Source organism: Triticum urartu, chromosome 4, assembly GCF_003073215.2.
Source record: "Triticum urartu cultivar G1812 chromosome 4, Tu2.1, whole genome shotgun sequence".
NCBI lineage: Eukaryota > Viridiplantae > Streptophyta > Magnoliopsida > Poales > Poaceae > Triticum > Triticum urartu.
In genome coordinates, this window is record NC_053025.1 from 570078367 (window position 1) to 570097618 (window position 19252).

A 19252-nucleotide genomic window follows, 5' to 3' on the forward strand; every position below is an offset into this window, starting at 1 on the left:
CATCACCCTTTAATGAGAACGGGAATATTTTAAGGATATAAAAGTAGCGAGTTCTCTCATCATTAGTGAACAGGGTAGCTATATCATTTAATTTAGTAAGATGTGCCACAACAGTTTCAGATTCATAGCCATAAAAAGGATCAGATTCAACCAAAGTAATTATATCAGGATCAATAGAGAATTCATAATCCTTATCAGTAACAAAGATAGGTGAAGTAGCATAAGCAGGATCATATTTCATTCTAGCAATCAAAGTTTTTTGTTTAAGCTTAGCTAATAATTTCTTAAGATCACTTCTATCATTGCAAGCAAGAAAGTCTCTTTTAGTTTCTTCATCCATAACATGGCCCTCGGGCACAACAGGTAATTCATTTTTATTAGGAGAGCCTTCATAATCACTTTCATCAGTATTATGAGTTTCAATAATTTCATTCTCTCTAGCCCTAGCAAGTTGTTCATCAAGAAATTCACCAAGTGGCACAGTTGTATCAAGCATAGAAGTAGTTTCATCATAAGTATCATGCATAGCAGAAGTGGCATCATCAATAATATGCGACATATCAGAATCAATAGCAGAAGCAGGCTTAGGTGTCGCAAGCTTACTCAGAACAGAAGGTGAATCAAGTGTAGAGCTAGATGGCAGTTCCTTACCTCCCCTCGTAGTTGAGGGATAAATCTTGGTTTCTGAATCTCTCAAGTTCTTCATAATGATAAGCAGATATGAATCCCAAGTGACTCAAAGAATAGAGCTATGCTCCCCGGCAACGGCGCCAGAAAATAGTCTTGATAACCCACAAGTATAGGGGATCGCAACAGTTTTCGAGGGTAGAGTATTCAACCCATATTTATTGATTCGACACAAGGGGAGCCAAAGAATATTGTCAAGTATTAGCAGCTGAGTTGTCAATTCAACCACACCTGGAAACTTAATATCTATAGCAAAGTATTTAGTAGCAAAGTAATATGATAGTAGTGGTAATGGTAGAAAAAGGTAACGATAGCAAAAGTAATGTTTTTGGTATTTTGTAATGATTGTAACAATAGCAACGGAAAAGTAAATAAGCGACTAACAATATATGGAAAGCTCGTAGGCAATGGATCGGTGATAGAGAATTACGCCGGATGTGGTTCATCATGTAACAGTCATAACCTAGGGTGACACAGAACTAGCTCCAATTCATCAATGTAATGTAGGCATGTATTCCGAATATAGTCATACGTGCTTATGGAAAAGAACTTGCATGACATCTTTTGTCCTACCCTCCCGTGGCAGCGGGGTCCTAGCGGAAACTAAGGGATATTAAGGCCTCCTTTTAATAGAGTATCGGACCAAAGCATTAACACATAGTGAATACATGAACTCCTCAAACTACGGTCATCACCGGAAGTGGTCCCGATTATTGTCACTTCGGGGTTGCCGGATCATAACACATAGTAGGTGACTATAGACTTGCAAGATAGGATCAAGAACTCACATATATTCATCAAAACAAAATAGGTTCGGATCTGAAATCATGGCACTCGGGCCCTAGTGACAAGCATTAAGCATAGCAAAGTCATAGCAACATCAATCTCAGAACATAGTGGATACTAGGGATCAAACCCTAACAAAACTAACTCGATTACATGATAAATCTCATCCAACCCATCACCGTCCAGCAAGCCTACGATGGAATTGCTCACGCACGGTGGTGAGCATCATGAAATTGGTGATGGAGGATGGTTGATGATGACGATGGCGACGGATTCCCCTCTCTGGAGCCCCGAACGGACTCCAGATCAGCCCTCCCGAGAGAGTTTAGGGCTTGGCGACGGCTCTATATCATAAAACGCGATGAATCTTTCTCCTTGATTTTTTTTCTCTCCGAACACGAATATATAGAGTTGGAGTTGAGGTCGGAGGAGCTCCAGGGGGCCCACGAGGTAGGGGCGCGCCCAGGGGGCAGGCGCGCCCCCCACCCTCGTGGCTAGGGTGTGGGCCCCCTGGTCTTGATCTTTTGCCGGTATTTTTTATTATTTCCAAAAATAATCTCCATGAAGTTTCAGGTCATTCTGAGAACTTTTGTTTCTGCACATAAATAACACCATGGCAATTCTGCTGAAAACAGCGTCAGTCCGGGTTAGTTCCATTCAAATCATGCAAGTTAGAGTCCAAAACAAGGGCAAAAGTGTTTGGAAAAGTAGATACGACGGAGACGTATCACTCATGCCTTAACTCGCGAAATCTTGCTTCATCCAGGGGCTTCGTGAAGATATCCGTAGGGTTATCAAGCGTGTTGACATAGTTGAGCTCGATCTCCCCTCGCCTAATATGATCCCGGATGAAGTGATACCGGATCTCAATATGCTTCGTCTTGAAGTGTTGCACCGGGTTGAGAGAAATCTTGATTGCACTTTCATTGTCACACCAAAGAGGCACTTTGTCACAATTGACACCGTAATCCTTTAAAGTTTGCCTCATCCATAAAAGTTGTGCACAACAACTACCGGCAGCCACATACTCCGCTTTCGTGGACGAGAGAGACACGCAACTTTGCTTCTTGGAAGACCAACTCACCAAGGAGCAACCAAGAAATTGGCATCCTCCGGAAGTGGAATTCCTATCCACTATGTCTCCCGCCCAATCCGAGTCCAAATAACCTACAAGCTTGAAGTTTGCTCCTCTTGGGTACCATAAGCCAAAGTTTGGGGTATGAGCCAGATATCAAAAGATTCGCTTGACCGCCACAAAGTGACTTTCCTTAGGTGTGGCTTGAAACCGTGCACAAATTCCCACACTCAACATGATATCCGGTCTAGATGAACAAAGGTAAAGCAAGGAGCCAATCAGGTAGCGATATACCTTTTGATCTACCGCTTTACCATTGGGATCAATGTCAAGTTGACACTAGTGGGCATGGGAGTGGAAGCCGGCTTGGCATCACTTAGCTTGAATCTCTTGAGCATGTCTTGAGTGTATTTGGCTTGGTTGATGAAGGTTCCTTCTCTCCTTTGCTTCACTTCGAACCCGAGAAAGAACTTCAACTCTCCCATGGAAGAAATCTCGAACTTTGAGGTCATGAGAGCGGCAAATTCCTCATTGAAAGCTTTGTTAGGGGAACCAAAGATAATATCGTCAACATATAATTGGCACACAAACAACTCCCCTTTGACCTTCTTAGTAAAAAGAGTGGGGTCGATTAGCCCAACTTCAAAACCACGGTCTTGTAACAACTCGGTAAGGTGGTCATACCACGCACGTGGGGCTTACTTAAGGCCATAGAGTGCCTTATCGAGTTGATACACATGATTGGGAAAGTAGGGACCCTCAAAATCGGGGGGTTGCTTGACATATACCAATTCATTAATAGGACCATTAAGAAAAGCACTCTTCACATCCATTTGTTGTAACTTAAAGTCATATGCAATCAACATGCGAATGGATTCAATATGAGCAATGGGAGCAAAGGTTTCACCGTAATCGATACCCTCGACTTGGGAGTAGCCTTGTGCTACCAAACGAGCCTTGTTGCGAATGATAATCCCATGAGCATCTTGCTTGTTCTTGAATATCCACTTGGTTCCAATGACATTGTGGTTCCCCGTTGGCCTTGGTACCAATCTCCACACTTTGTTGCGCTCGAAGTTGTTGAGTTCTTCATGCATGGCATTGAGCCAATCCGGATCTTTGAGCGCCTCATATACCTTTTGGGGTTCAACACACGAGACAAACGTGTGATGTTCACAATAGTTTGCTAATTGTCTACGAGTGCTTACCCCCGTTATTAAGCTTCCAAGCACATTTGTCATGAGATGATCCTTGGTGGAGAGCTTGGAAGCAATCTTGGCGGCACGACGCTCCAATTCTTCCTCGGGGGTGAGACGAGGAGTGGTAACTTGATCATCTTGAGCGTCGTCTTGAGCTTGTTCTTGATCTCGAGGAAGCTCTTGATCTTTAACTTGCTCGGGGGAGAGAACTTGACCTTGGGCATCACTTGATGTTACAACACCATCTTGAGATTGACCTTGCCCTTGGTCTTGTACTTGAGGTTGAGGGCCTTCACTTTGTTCTTCGGAAGCGTGTGGGCCTTGGGTTGGTGATGGATCCACAAGAGTGGAGCATTGTCCTTCTCCTTCGGCCACAAGGGGTTCCTAAATGGGTAGGATAAAACCAACACCCATTCTTCTTATGGCTTGGGGAGGAATTTCATCACCTACATCACAAGTGCCACTTTGCTCCACTTGGGAGCCGTTATTCTCATCAAACTCCACGTTACATGTCTCCTCAATAAGTCTCGTGGACTTATTGAGGACACGGTAAGCATGGGAGTTTGTACCATAACCAACAAATAATCCCTCATGAGCTCTAGCCTCAAATTTAGACAAACTAACACCTTTCTTGAGAATGAAACACTTACACCCGAACACCCGGAAGTACTTGAGGTTGGGCTTGTTCTTGGTGAGTATCTCATATGGAGTCTTGTTCAAGTCTTTGCGGAGGTAGAGTCGATTTGATGCATGACATGCGGTGTTGATTGCTTTGGCCCAAAAGTTGTATGGAGACTTGAACTCCGCCATCATGGTCCTTGCCGCATCCATCAACGTCTGGTTCTTCCTCTCCGCTACACCATTTTGTTGAGGGGTGTATGGTGCGGAATATTAATGCTTGATCCGCTCATCACTAAGAAACTCATCCAAGCTGTAGTTCTTGAACTCGGTGCCGTTGTCACTTCTTATAGTCAAGATCTTTGCATTGTGTTGACGTTGAGCCTCATTTGCAAAGTCGATGACGGTTTGTTGGGTCTCACTCTTCCTCTTGAAGAAATATACCCATGTGTATCTTGAATAATCATCCACAATCACCAAGCAATACTTCCTACCCCCAAGACTATCAAAAGAAGGAGGCCCAAAGAGATCCATGTGAAGGAGCTCCAAAGGCCTCTTCGAGAAAATGATAGTCGTGGGAGGGTGAGCCTTTTCATGTAGCTTTCCTTCGATACACGCACTGCAAGCACGATCTTTGGCAATACTAACATTTCTTAGTCCACGGACATGGTCCACCTTGAGAAGACTTTGCAAAGATCTCATATTGACATGGGCAAGACGGCGATGCCAAAGCCATCCCACGTCAACTTTAGCCATTAGGCATGTCGCGGTCTTAGTGAGTCGCTCCAAAAAGTTGATCACATAGAGACCATTTTCGACATGCCCAACAAAGGCTACTTTAAGAGTCTTGCTCCATAAGAGGGCCACGGTATCAACATCAAAGAAGGTGGCAAAACCCATGAGTGCTAGTTGACGAACGGAACGTAAATTGTATGCAAGGGACTCAACAAGCATGACCTTCTCAATCGTAAGATCATGAGAAATGACAACCTTGCCGAGTCCCAATACCTTAGAGGACGAGGCGTAACCCCGCTCGATGTTGGTGGGAATGGATGGAATCTTTTGCACATCCACCACCAAGTCCTTGCTTCCGGTCATATGATTAGTAGCTCCACTATCGAGTAACCATGAACCCCCACCAGAAGCAAACACCTACAAGAGATCAATGCTTGGTTTTAGGTACCCATTTTGTAATGGGTCCTTTGATGTTAGTAACAAGGGTCTTAGGAACCCAAATAGACCATTCAATGTACTCATAAGGAGAACCAACAAATTTGGCATAAACATGCCCATCTCTAGCACATCACAACACATCTCTTGGCATCACTACCCCTCACGGTGTTCTTCTCCTTCTCCTTAGTATCACCCTCTCCCTCCTTCACAAAGGTTTGCTTGAGAGGAGGAGGTTGTTTGGCCTTGTCATTCTTATTCTTGTTCTTGGACTTGGCCACAACTCCCTTTTGGTTGGTCAAAAGGTCGTTGAGGTTCTTCTCGCCTTGTATGCAAGACACAAGACCTTTCTCAAGTTGCACCTTTAACTTAGCGTTCTCCTCAACAAGATGCACATGCTCACAACATGGGTTAGTATCATTTGCATTATCAATTAACATCATACGAGGAAAAGTGGCTTTCTCCTTGGTTATCTTTACTTGAAGTTGATCATGAGACTCTTTGAGGCTAGCATGAGCACCCTTCAAGACCTTGTGAGCCTTGTCAAGTAGGTCAAACTCCTCTTTGAGTCTAACAAGATCAACCCCAAGCTTGGCCTTCTCGGAGTTTAGCACACGAGAAACAACAAGAGCATGATCAAAATCTTTCTTTAACTTAGAGTGATCAATGTTGTGTGACTCCTCGAGAGCCAAACGAAGACCACGCTCTTCCTCAAGAGCATTGGAAAGATCCAAAATCTCATCGGCATAGCCACGACTATGCCCCTCGATCTTGGAGATAGTATCTTCGTGAGCCTTGATCATGTCATTGGCTTCACCAAGTTGTTCCAAGAGAGAAAAAAATGCTTCTTGGATTTACCCTTGAGTTTACCCATAAAGGACTCAAACTCATTTTCCTCCACACTAGATCCCTCATATTCATCAATGCAATCCGTCAAGGAAGGATTATTAATGATGGTAGTTTTGATGTTGGGGGTTACCTTGTTGGTGGCTTTAGCCATGAGGCACTTGGCGGTGATGTTCTCATTGGGTGAGTCGAAGAGAGACACTCGTGGAGTTGTTGCAATGGCAACGGAGGCCATGGCAACCGACTGGCCATCTTCATCATCATCATCATCCTCATGGTACTCTTCTTGAACCACCAACGCCTTGTGAGGGGTCTTCTTGGTGAAGTTGCTCTTGTTTGGGAAAGACTTGGCTTTGTCCTTTCGAATGAGCTTGCCACCATTGTCTTCCCTCTTCTCATACGGGCACTCCGCAACAAAATGGCTCACATTGCCACAATTGTAGCAAGTCCTCACACGTTGCTTGCTCTTCGTGCCACTTGAGATGTTCTTGTTGAAGTTTGGCCTTGAGTTTTTCTTGCTCCAAAATTGCCTTGAATCAAGTGCCATGTGTTCATGATAGGCATACTTTGTATCTTCGGGGTTGCTTTCCTCTTCTTCCTCTTCTTCTTCTTCTTCAACACAAACCTTGGCCTTCAATGCAAGGTTGGGCTTCTTTGCCCTTTGAGAGCGAAGCACCGCATTGTCGGCGGTCTTGTCCAAGATGCTCATAGCCACAAACTCACCCAACACCTCACTTGAGGACAAGGTGTGGAAGTCCGGCCTTTGACGAATGACAGAGGGCATAGCCTTGTGGTAAGGCATCATTGCCTTGAGGAATTTGCGCTTGATCCAATTGTCATCCGTGTCCTTGCTCCCATGATCTCGGAGTGAAACCGCGAGTTTGGTTACTCTTCGATAAAGCTCACGAGGTTCTTCATCTTCCTTCATAGCAAACTCATTGGCTTCATCTTGCACCACTTCATAGTTAGAGCCCTGAATGCTTGCGCTTCCCCGGTAGAGAGAAACAACTTGGTGCCATGCATCTTTGGCTATGGCATAGGGGGCGGAGGTGAGGAAGATCTTCGGGTGGAATTGCATCTTGGATGATGAAGAGAGCATTCTCATTGAATTGATTATCCGCGGCTTCTCTTGGAGTGAAATTGCTTCGGTCATGTGGATAGAAACCTTCTTCAATGATTCTCCAAAGATTAGTATTCACATGATTTAAATGACGCTTAAACCGATAGACCCAAGAATCAAAGTCCTCATTTTTCACAATCTTAGGGGGAGGACTGGCATGATTCAAATGAGTAGAGGGAATCGGTCCACCATACACAAGTGGAGGTTCCACATGGGCAAAGGTGTCGGTGCCATTCTTAGCACTAGATGAAGGAGCTTTTTCACTAATAGCATCCCCCTTGTCGGAGTTAGCATACGTCACCTTGTTAATGGGATCACCCACTTTCAAAGGTGCGGTGGATAGTTTAAGCCCTTCTATGAATTTATTAAACATGCTTTCAACCTCGGTCGTCATGGAGGTTTTCAATGTTTCCAACGCCACATTGAATTCCTCACGAGAGACCGCGGTTTCCCCATCACCCGTAGACGAGATAGGATTCACACCGGAGTGCTCCTCCACACCGTCTACGGTGTCAACCATACTCTTCGGACGGTAAAGTCCTTAGTAAAGAGACAAGGCGCTGATACCAATTGAAAGGATCGATATAGTTGACTAGAGGGGGGTGAATAGGCAACTAAGCATTTTTAGCTTTTCTTTACCAAATTAAAATTTTCATCAAGATGTGCAAATAGGTGAGCAACCTATATGATACAACAACAACAAGCACATAAGCAAGCAAGGGAAGTAACACAAATAAGCTTGGACAAGTAAAGGTACGAGATAACCAAGATGGAGCCGGTGAAGACGAGGATGTGTTACCGAAGTTCCTTCCTTTTGAGGGGAAGTACGTCTCCATTTGAGCGGTGCGGAGGCACAATGCTCCCCAAGAAGCCACTAGGGCCACCGTATTCTCCTCACGCCCTCACACAATGCGAGATGTCGTGATTCCACTATTGGTGCCCTTGGAGGCGGCGACTGGACCTTTACAAACAAGGTTGGGGCAATCTCCACAACTTAATCAGAGGCTCCCAACAACACCATGAAGCTTCACCATAATGGACTATGGCTCCGTGGTGACCTCAACCGTCTAGGGTGCTCAAACACCCAAGAGTAACAAGATCCGCTAGGGATTAGTGGGGGAATCAAATTTCTCTTGGTGGAAGTGTAGATCGGGGCCTTCTCAACCAATCCCAAGCAAATCAACAAGTTTGATTGGCTAGGGAGAGAGATCGGGCGAAAATGGAGCTTAGAGCATTAATGGAGCTTTGGGGGAAGAGGTAAGTCAACTTTGGAGAAGAAGACCCCCTTATATAGTGGGGGAAACAATCCAACAGTTACCCCCCTGAACAGCCCCGCAGAGGGCGGTACTACCGTTGAGGGCTGCGGTACTACCGCTGGGACCGCGGTACTACCGCTCCCCCACGCGGTACTGTCGTTCGGACCCCTGCGCGGTACTACCGCATCTACTGCCGCTGCTTAGTGCCGCACAATCCGACATGAGAGGTGACCCCCTCGAATCGACGCGGTAGGAGCCCGGTGCCGCAGCGGTACTATGGCTGAGGACCCATAGGCGGTACTGCCGCCTGTGGCTCTTGAGCGGTACTACCGCTGGGAACCGCGGTACTACTGCTGGGACCCAAAACAAGCACAAAGGAAGGGGAATGAGCTCTCCATTGAAGTGGAAAGGCTCAGAGGGTGTGAAAAGGATGTGTACGTGTTGATTCCACCCTAGCCTTACCAACGCGGACCCCCTCTTGATAGTACGGTGCCTCCTACGAAACTAGTCCACCAAAATAGAAACGAAAGAGCTACACCATCTTGAATAACACTCCGAGGGGAAAGAAATCGTCTCGTGCCAAAGGATGAAACTCTGAAATGCTCAAAGCACACAATTAGTCCACAAACATGTTGTCATCAATCACCAAAACTACATCGAGAGAGATATGCCCTAACACACGCTTCCATGCAAAACTAAACAACATGGAGATCAAAGAGGTTTATTTAAATGGGTGGAGGTACATGTGGTCAAATGAGCGGCCACAAACGACTATGGAGAAAATTGATCATGTCTTCACCACGTCGTCTTGGGAGAACTATATCCGACATGCCATCTTGCGGCGCTCGGCTCTTCGGTCTCGGACCACTGGCCATTACTACTAGACGTGGATGCAGAACTCCGCATGGGCAAGCGCTTCAAATTCGAAGCATTTGGGACAAAAGCAGAGGGCTTCATGCAAACTATGGAGGAGGCGTGGAACTCCATACCAAGTGAGGGCAATCCTTATGTTATCCTTAACCTCAAGCTTCGGGCCACATCAAAAAGCCTCAAGAAATGGAGCGACCGGTGGATAGGCAATGTCAAACTTCAGATTGGCATTGCCATGAAGGTCATTTCTTTCCTTGACAAGGCAATGGACAATAGGGCACTTTCGGAGCAGGAGCACGACCTAAGGCGCCTACTCAAAATGAAACTCCTTGGCCTATGCTCCCTGGAACGAACAATTGCGCGACAACGATCAAGGATTCTCTCCCTACACGAGGGAGATGCCAACACCAGCTTTTTCCACCAACATGCATGTCACAAGCAAAGACGGAACATGATCACCACCATCCGACATGGGGGAACAATTGCAAGCAGACACGATGAGATCACCAATGAGGTGGATAACTACTATATAAGTGTGTTTGCTGGCGCACCTCCGAGAGCCCACACCATCGACCTGAGCCTCCTCTAGATGCCGAACATGAACCTGTCTCACCTCGAAAAACCTTTCACTATGGAGGAGGTGGAGAAAATAGTGAAGAGCATGCCCATGGACAAGGCGTCGAGGCCCGTCGGATTTACGCGGTGGTTCTATACATCGTGCTGGCATGTCATAAAAGGTGATCTAATGAGTGCACTTCAAGCGTTCTACCAAGGTGACATGAGGGGTGCCCTGCCAGCCATTAACAGGGCGATTGTTTACTCCCTAAGTGCGGTGGACATTCAAGATTTCAAGCCGGTGAGCCTAGTACATGGCGCGATCAAGATCTTTGACAAGACACTATCAACAAGACTTGTGGACGACCTGCCTTCTATAGTGGGGAAACACCAAATTGCCTTTGTCAGAGGACGGTCCATCCATGATAACTTCATGCTAGTGCAATGCAATGCACTGCACGAAGACTGCATGCCCTTTGAGGACGGGCTAAGAGAGATGCCAATCGATCATTATCCTAGTTATGTGGCAACTGTGTAAGCACCGCAACTCGATCATCTTCGACGGAGCCACGCCATCCAAGAATCTAGTTATCCTCGCCGTCGCAAGAGAGGGCCGTGTGGAAGCGAGCGGGACTACTAAAGAGAGGCACAGACAGGTTCTTTGCCGAAGTGGAGGGGTGAGCTACAATGAGCAATTAGCAATAGTCATCGACAGTGGGAGTGGTGTTGGTGTTTATGTATATATGTAACATGTAACACTAACGTGGAAGGGTTCTTTACCTGGCTTCCTTCTTTATAATATAGTACGCATACTCGTGCATATTCAAAAAAAAACATCTTGAATATAGAGGCGCTTTTTTGTTAGAATAGTCGGATAGAGGAGCTTGTGGGGCTGAAATGGGCTGCCGTCAGTACGCCCCATTTGCTCCTGTTAGTTTTATTTAGAAATTTGTAGGTAATGTAAGTTCTAATCTTAGTAACAAAAATAACCTTTAAATATTCGTGAGGTATAAATATTATTATATACATACAAACGAAATAAATTACTTTTCTAAACTGTTTGCGTATTATTTTAAAAATATACATATATATGTAATATAATATTTGTGAATTATTAAAATGTTTGTATAATTTAAAAAATGCATATATATTTCTACATTGCAATTCGTAAATATTATTTTAATTCTACAAATGTTTCAATAATTATACACACATTTGTATAATTCGATCTTTGTATGATTAAAAATACTCATATTTAATATTTAAACTGTTCATATGAATATTCAGTCGTGCTAATATTTAAATTATATAATTTTAATATAAGTCACAAGTGAATATTCATAAATATTTAGTAAATGTTTATATTCATTAATTTGAATAATTTAAATATAAGCTGCAAGTGTATTCTTTTTTATATTCATTAAGCATTTTAAGTGCCCACACTTACTAAAAACAATTATATAATACATGTCTGTATATCTAAATGTTTTTATGTAGTACTAGTCATCGTTTGTATGTATACTATTTATAACACACAAATATTTTGAACTTTATTTTTATTACTTACGTTTTACAAATATTTCAAAAGGAACTAGCGCGTGCAAAATGGGCCGCATTATGCGCCCCCAGTTTAAGGCCCACATGCATCATCACTATACTGCATTTTATCATTTGCGAATATCCCTATGCTACATTAATATGTGTTATCCTTGTTGAACATGCTAGAGTAAATGGTGTAGTGGCTGTGAGGGTCTTTTTTGTGAGAAATAAAAAATTCCAAGGGTTTTTTCGAAAGAAAAACAGGCCACATGCTATATGTCGCTGACACCGGGCCCCGTGCCACGTTGGCCCGTCAAGTCAGCGTTGATTTCGTATCCAAACACAATTAGGACCGTATTTGCACAAGCTGAGCCAAGTTCTTGCATCAGTCCAATGCATGCTACAAGTTCTAGCACCAAAATGACCGATTACACCAAGTTCAAGCATCACCGGTGCGATTGACTCAAGATAGAAGCACCGCCCGGCCATATGGCTTGGGGTTCGGTGGGGTGACCATCTTCGAAATGAACGCCGCAAGGGCGTCCCCCACTTTATCACAGTTTCTAGGAGTGTAAAGTACTGAAAAAAACAGTACAGTTCAAGAACGCAAAGGCTTTTATCTCTCTACATAGGACATCATTTTTATAGGAAAAAATAGGACACCATTTGAGCACCCGGAACTACGGACGGACGCATTTCGTATGCTTGCCGAGCCGTGCGTCGGTGCGCGCGTGTCCCTTCCCTTTTGCGTGGTCGTCATGCGGGGGCATACGTGCACGCAGGGGACTCCTCAGCTTTGGTTTACCCCTCCGCTCGGTTTCACGTGTAAACCAAAACAAGCCCCGTTCCCCTCCAAAACAGAGGTCAATTTCACGGAACGACACGAGACGCAGACATAACTTATGAACCTCTGCATGTAGATACAGCAGGGTTACTGCTACTAGACGTGCCCATGTCTGGATCTGAGCTTGACGCAAATATCCCAGTTGAAGCGCAGCAGCCGAGGGTTGAAACCTCGTCGCTGTAACAAACTTGGGGAACTCTTGCCAAGGCCTGGAAGAAACGGGCCGGCGTGTAGGTAGGGCCTACCCGGACGTACGGACCCTGTTGCCCTTACTTGCAAGAATGCTCAACTCTGCTCCATGCCCTCGTGGAGCTCGTTTACTTATTGGCACGGCCGGCGATCGAGCAGGGGGAACTCGCAGCTCCCAGCTCTGAGCAAGATCCTTCGAGGAGAGGATGACTTCGCCGAGCCTCACGACGTGCCGGCATGCTACAGCTCGTCCGGGTGCAGGCAGGGTCACCGGCTGCGGCGGCGTCAGGGCGGCACCGCTCCGATCAAGATCAGGAAATGGTTTTGCTCCGAGCGTCTCCTCACGGTCGCCGTCGCCGTCGAGAGCGATCACCAGTTGCGCTCTGAAGCCGCCGCCATCGTACGGCGGCAAGGCGACGGAGAAGAAGAAGGTCAACCCCGGGGACCTCTTCACCTTCTCCTACAGGTTCAACACCGACATCCCCATGGGTGAGACTCCAGGGGTAAGTCGTCGCTGCCAGTGTCATCAGTGCTAGTAATAAGCTTTGGGTTCTTGGTTGCTAGGTGATCTGATTCCCCTGAGGTTCTTTCTGTGCTCAGGCATCCATCGACGAGTACCTGATGAACAGGCCGAGGATCGTCGGGGCCGTGTTCCCCGACGAGCGCAAGCGCACCAAACTCAACGACGTGAGTGATCTTTAACATTTCCTTCCAAAGTTTTCGTTTCCGAAACTGCGCGGCAACTCTGACGGTAGCTCCGTGGCGATCGACGGATGATGAATTTTGACAGGAGGAGTGGAGCGTGCAGCTGGTGCCGATCCAGTTCATGTTCCTGTCGGCGTGCCCGGTGATCGCCGTCCGCTTCGTGAGCAGGTCCGGCGGGGAGGGGTACCCGCCCCACGTCCCCGTGCACGCCACCAGCCTCCTCCTCATGGAAGTGGTAACCACTTTCTTCGCACCACCACCACCATCTTTAACTTTCTCACCATCATCGTCAGCCTGAGCTCATGGCGGAATCAATGAGTGTGCAGACGGACTACAAGCTGAAGGGGCTGCAGAGGGACGCGATGCCGCCGCACCTGGCGCTGACGGTGCGGGGCTCGCTGTACCCGCAGCCGGAGGGGCGGAGGAGCCTGCGGGGCCACGTGGAGATGAGCGTGGGGTTCAACCTGCCGCCGGTGCTGGCGCTCGTGCCGGAGCCCATCATCCGGGGCGTCGGCGACACCGTGCTCCGGCAGCTGGCGGAGCAGATGAAGCACGACTTCGACACCGGCCTCGCCGCCGACTTCAAGAAGTACCGCACCGAGAAGCTCACCGAGAGGAGGAGGACCCCCCAACACTGAACGACAGACATTTTCCTTCTCTCTTTTTTTTCTGGTGGCGTTGGCTGCTGCCCGGCAACATTCATGGAAGATTCTTTCGAACTTGTCGCACGAAAAAAAAAATAAGTTGCTAATGTATCGTGTTATTCGTCAGTGCGTCGACACGACTGACAAGATAATAACTTAGGATCCAATAGTTGTAAATACTGTAAATTATGGATACAAGAATATTCAGTTATGCAGAGACTGCTAATCTCAGGATAACTTCTGTGCCTACTGTTAGACTTGACCTCATTTCTTCCTGGCTAATACTATGCGTATCATGAGGCTGACAAGCCAACTTCACATCAATTAACTTTTCTGAACCATTAATCTCAGTCATCACATAGTAGGGTTTTTTCTTTGACGTCGCCAGGAAAGTCGCAGCATCAGTAAATTGTACTCACGTCGCAGCATCAGTACGACGATAGGACTGAGAATATACATAGTAGTAGTAACTTAAAATCTCATTTATTCACTGTAAATAGAATGTAAATAATTACAAGAATATTCAGTTTTACAGAGATTGCTAATCTCAAGCTAAATATGTACTCAGTCAGACTTGACTTCCACTCCATCTTGGCTATCATTGAATCTATATACCAGTTATTTTTTACCCTTTTTTTTGTGGCTTGAATCATCTATGTACCATTTAGTATACAAGGCATAGGGCCTGTGCTTCAACAGCTAGAAGAATGCAATTAACATATCTACACCGTGTATGTATCCCAAAGATCCTAGTCTTCCAGTGACCGGTTTCTCGCCCTCAAGTCACGCTCGAGGCTTTGAGGCGTTGGAGGAGTCCTTCCACGCCGGAAAAGGACGGCGAGAGCTTTCATTTGACGGCACATGTTGAAAACCTACAGACAAGGACAGGTATGATCAGTCGTCAACCAAACGATGGTACTTACGAAGGTCGTGCCATTTGTTTCCTTACTGATGAAGCCTCTAACTCTGCAATTCCTTCACATCCTTGACCACCGCCCTGTAGAACGTCACAGTACTTTGCAGCATCATCCTCGTCTTCAAACACCTGAAACAAAAGAGGGTCATGATTCAGAAAATTGCAAACCAAACAGTTATTTGAAAAATTGCAGAAAGCTGGCCGTCACACATGCACAAACATTTTATATGTACCAACAGAAGAGCACAACATTCAGAATACACCTTAAGCGGCTTGCAAATTAGAACCATCCAATACATCTAAACAGTCTCACATGTCCTTTGTTTCTTGCTCAGTGATAACACATCAGGATTTAATAATTCAAAACGCAAACATTTATCGGTATGCTAAGCTCAAAAATGTTCACCGCATTGATAGATTGCTCTTTCTTTTTTGGGGTGTGAAAAGGTTAATTGATGTTGAAATGTTCATATGGTCTATGATAACACTTATAGTCCGTGTATGTTGCCTGACGGAAAGCACAAACTGTCCATAGGATGACTCCTAATTCCGTAAATACATTATCACTGGTATTGAATAGTCTCTTTCTTAGACTGCGCAATTTCTTATTGTCCTTCTGGTTCTTCAAACAGATTACCATGGTATACAATTAGGGAGCTCTACAATCATGAACAATATGCATAACTTACCCTTCTTCAGAATATATATATATATATATATATATATAATGAATAGCCTACAGTTAATCTAACTCCATTTGACCAATCCCTGGTACTGATTTATAGCCCCCATCCATTTACTTATTTAGAAGTCACATTCCCATGAACCCAAAGTATGCACTAGAAGATCAAAGGACATCAAAAGGCAGGACAGTTGGCTGACTTTCAAGAACATGTCTAAACAAAGACTAATTTTACTAACTACTCACCAGTACACCCTCTGTGAGATCTTCGACGACCATGCTAAACTTGGAGCCAGAGTACTTTGATCTAGTCCCAACTCCTGAGCCCCCTCCCTTTGAGAAAAGCATTCCAAGTTCCCTTTCGACTTCACTGCAGAGCATATTACATGATAACACCGTGCTCATAATCAGTTAACCACCCAATTATGACCAACTAACTACCTGTAACAATAGCAAGAAAAACTCTCACCTGCGGTTCCTGCGGGTTTTCATTGTCCATAGTTGATTGTCTCTTCTAGCCAGCACGTAGACTGGCTTGGGCTGTTGTTCCCTCCATGGGTTTGTCTCCAACACTGAACCATCATGACGACATGGCACAGTTAGTAAACATTCAAACCTCCGCATTCGAAGGACAACTACCGTTAGTTTGTCACAAGAATTACTTGGATAATCATAAGAGCAGGGTCACTTGTTATGGCTTTAACCTTATGGTGTTATTTGTGACTTGGGACTTGTGAGCATGAGAACATCATAAGTCCATAACCCTTCTTCAGTCATTCAGCCATTTCACCACTAGGCCTAGTTTGCGGCGCTACAGAAGCAGCACAAGCACAACCACAGCTAGCAGATATATCGATTCAGCATTTGATGCAAAGGCAATACAAAATCACACCATCCAAGGCAAAAGATGAGGAAACAGACGTGACTGCAAGAGTTGATAATCGCGTGTACACATGTGTATACCCAGTCCCACAGACTCCCAATACCACCTCAAAGCACACAAATTCTCGAAACAGGATAGGAGTGAACGTACAAGCCTCAAACAGGGGTTGTTTTTGCTCACCTTAAGATTCATCGTGGCACGCAATTCTACCGTACACACAAAGATCACACTCAGGTCACGGGAGCTTAGGCTAGGCATTTCATCAAACACTAGACGCGGGGACCTAAACCTGCCGATCACCATTCACCAACCATAGAAGATAGATCTAATTGAAGTCGCTAAAGCTATACCCTGAGCAGATCAAGCCAGTAAGAACACGATCCAGGGCAAGGGCTAATGGTCTGGAGGAGTCGTACCGTCGTAGGCGAGAGAGTCGAGCGACTCCATGAGGTGGCGGCGCATGCCGTAGGCGCGGGAGGAGACGCGGCGCAGCAGCTCGCCGGAGGTCCCGGGGATGCCGCCGTCCATCCCCATGGCCCTCTCCACCTCCTCGTCGCCTCCCTCCGGGGACGGCGGCGGAGGGGGAGGGGGAGGGGGCCTGGACGAGGCGGCGGCCACGACCGCGCGGCGGTGCGTGGCGGCGAGGCGCGGCCGCGGCGCCGGGAAGGAGAGGAGGTTGCTGGCCAGGGTGGTGGCCGCCGGCGACGGCGTCGGCGGGGGCGGGAGCGACGGCAGGGATGCTGCCATTTTTACGGTCCTAGCGGAGCAGAGGAAGGCGGGGGGAGTTGGAGTGGAACAGGGGAGGGTAGGAAGTGGAAGCGGAACGTGGACACGGCACGGCAGCTACGGTCTCCTCGTGTTGTGGAGATTTTTTCTACCGCGGTCGCGGTGGGCGGTGGATGTGTCCGGCGCGTTGGTTTGGCCGGGCCGGTGCCGTGCCACGACTCACGAGCGGCAGCGGCCGTGTTTTCCTTTTGCGCGGAGAAATTTCGCCATTCCAGTTCAGATTCAGCGTGGATAAATTTTTTATTTGTTTGAAATGGCGCCATAAAATTGTAACCAACCATTAATTGAGACGAAATTAGACTTTTTTTAACTGTCACCTGGGGGGGACTCCCCACCTGAATATATTTCAACGAAAAAATAACCAACACGGGTTTAGTTTAGGAGAGACGGGAGGAGAAAAAATCCCGCCACATTCCGTCTTGGACTTTTTGATCCGCTTTTCAGAGACGGTGAGACCAAAAGGTGAGATCAGAGATTACAGTTCGGATTACATCAAATGGGGGTTTGGACAACCCCTCCAGAAGTCCTGCCATTCCTCACGTCCCAAATTTTCCAAATCACTAACAGCAGGACAGAGGGCCAAACCGACCGCGGAAGGCTTGGATGACGGGGCCTGCTCCACAATTCTGAAAGAGGCGGGAAGCATGGCTGAAGACCTGGCGCTTCCCAAATGGCAAGTGAATGGGACACGAGAAAAACAGGTGGACGCGGTCCTCCTAAGCAGCATCGCAGCATGGACAAGTTAATGAGTCGATGATAGTCTTGCAGTGCAAGTTGGCCCGAGTGTTCAGTCTATCCAAGTAGAATAACCATCCAAAGATTCGGACCCTGTTGGGCACATTTGAATCCCAAATGTGTGCAAGATTTGGATCGGACAACTGTGAAGCAAGAGCATCATAGGCGTCCTTGGTGGAGAAGGGGGGCCCGTTTAGTAGTGACTGTTCATCCGGCGCTTCCGAGAGGTTCACATCCTACAACAAAAGTCTCAAGGCAGCCAATTCATTGGAAGCGATTAGGGTTAGTTAGCTACGCAAGCCCAGATAAATCCCATCCATCACTAGTTTTTTAACAAGAGCATTTGGCTTTGTGGGGTGAGAAAACAAGGTTGGGAAAGTAGTGGAGAGGGGCTCGGGAAGTAACCATCGATCTAACAAAAAAAGGTGGATGAGCCATCCCCTATATTAACATGTGAAATCTCTCTAAAGGTGTTTAAAAATAACCTTGCCAAAAAAGGACGCGTTTTTACCTAGACCTATACGCAGGAGAGAGTGCTTATGAATCCAATCCTTCCAAGGCAGAAGAGGCGAGCGAAGGAATTTGAATGCAAATTTCAACATAGGGAGAAAAATTATGCTCGTAAGTTTTTAACTCCTAAACCACCAACCTGCTTAGGCATACAGACCCTATCCCATGGATACCGGGCACTTAGCCCCAGAGAAAGCATCGTCGTTTGACTAGAAGAAGATCCTTCTGCGCTTATCAGTTTCTTCTGAAACGATTATTGGAAGAGAAAAACACATCATAAAATAGGTGGGGAGACTGTCAAGAATGGCAGATAGCAGTATGAGACTGCCCCCATGAGAGAGTAGAAGAGCGCGCCAACCAGCTAAATAGATATCTCATCGGTCAATTATGGGTTATAATGCAGAAAGAGGGAGTTTATGCGAGGAGAGAGGAAGGCCAATGTACTTTTGCGGAAAGGTGGTGACTGAGGTGGCCAGTGTCTCTGCCATAGAGACGACGAGCTCCGGCTCAATATTTAGAGGAACAAGCGTGGTTTTGGAGAAATTAATGGAGACGCCTTTGGCACTAGAAAAATCATCTAGGATACGTTTAAGATTCGTGGCAGCCGGTGTCGGGGAACGTAGTAATTTTTAAAAAA

The 19252-nt window shown here is 46.2% G+C and overlaps 2 protein-coding genes across 2 annotated transcripts; one reads left to right on the plus strand and one right to left on the minus strand.

Annotated features, from left to right (window-relative positions):
- The first annotated feature begins 12723 nt into the window (after window positions 1–12723).
- LOC125552754 lies at window positions 12724–14340 on the plus strand. Its single transcript, XM_048716423.1, has 4 exons — window positions 12724–13257; window positions 13355–13441; window positions 13545–13694; window positions 13786–14340. Exons 1-4 carry the CDS (start codon window positions 12961–12963, stop codon window positions 14095–14097), a joined length of 846 nt encoding a protein of 281 aa, XP_048572380.1. The 5' UTR covers window positions 12724–12960; the 3' UTR covers window positions 14098–14340.
- A 230-nt stretch (window positions 14341–14570) lies between these two features.
- On the minus strand, window positions 14571–17445 carry LOC125552755. The gene is made up of 5 exons (XM_048716424.1): window positions 17001–17445; window positions 16171–16273; window positions 15948–16071; window positions 15053–15148; window positions 14571–14975 (listed from the first exon to the last, which is right to left on the minus strand). The coding sequence occupies exons 1-5, from the start codon at window positions 17329–17331 to the stop codon at window positions 14853–14855; spliced, it is 777 nt and encodes a 258-aa protein (XP_048572381.1). The 5' UTR covers window positions 17332–17445; the 3' UTR covers window positions 14571–14852.
- Between the last annotated feature and the right edge of the window lie 1807 nt (window positions 17446–19252).